We start from the raw sequence: 718 nt of genomic DNA on the forward strand, positions 1-718 counted from the left end.
AGAAAAGTTATCAGAATGCAAATACCACTGAAATGCATCAAACAAAACACCTACTATATCTTTTTCGACACTGTCTGCAACCAGCCTACTACTCTTGCTCCTATTTTTTCCAGTATTTAACTGCAAAGAGCTTAGTATAATCCATGCATACTATTGTTTTTTGCATGTTTTACACCAATGTATAATAATTCATTTACTTAAATTAATGAATAAAGTTACTGTACATTATAAAAAGAACTTTCCAGTATCTCTATTTCAGAAAGAATCATTTGGTGATGATAAATTCAATGTCTTGAATAGGATCATCAGAAAATAAAAATCCTCAAACTATGATAAAAAAAAGCAATATGCTAAAAAATAAGAAACACTTAAGAGTGAAATTCATATACTATGCAAAAGCCTTTCAAGTGATAAAAAAAAACTATCATGCTAGTTGAAGATAATAGTAATTTGTTCACATAACACAACAGTAACACCTACCCTGAAGTCACCCAAATTTGGGGTGTTGAGCTTATTGTGCTGCATGCAAAGATTAGTGCTTACAATTAGTTTCCGTATCATGCAAGATTGACATTTAATAAAGAATAAAAATTAATAATTAGTTTTTATAACATTTCAACATCAGATATCCATGCATGCAGTTGCACAAAAATCCAGAACAATCACACAGACACTGAAGTAATAATCAATTCAATACATACATTTAAAAAAAATAATG

At 29.1% G+C, this 718-nt stretch overlaps 1 protein-coding gene across 1 annotated transcript in view; it reads right to left on the minus strand.

Annotated features, from left to right (window-relative positions):
• LOC119581951 (dedicator of cytokinesis protein 7-like) overlaps positions 1 to 718 on the minus strand; it is a gene marked incomplete in the record, with an annotated part of 118380 nt that overhangs the window by 583 nt on the left and 117079 nt on the right. The window contains 1 exon segment of the mRNA XM_037930132.1: positions 481 to 519. Coding sequence (XP_037786060.1) covers positions 481 to 519 — 39 coding nt within the window.

This window comes from Penaeus monodon, chromosome 15 (genome assembly GCF_015228065.2).
Source record: "Penaeus monodon isolate SGIC_2016 chromosome 15, NSTDA_Pmon_1, whole genome shotgun sequence".
Classification (NCBI taxonomy): Eukaryota; Metazoa; Arthropoda; class Malacostraca; order Decapoda; family Penaeidae; genus Penaeus; species Penaeus monodon.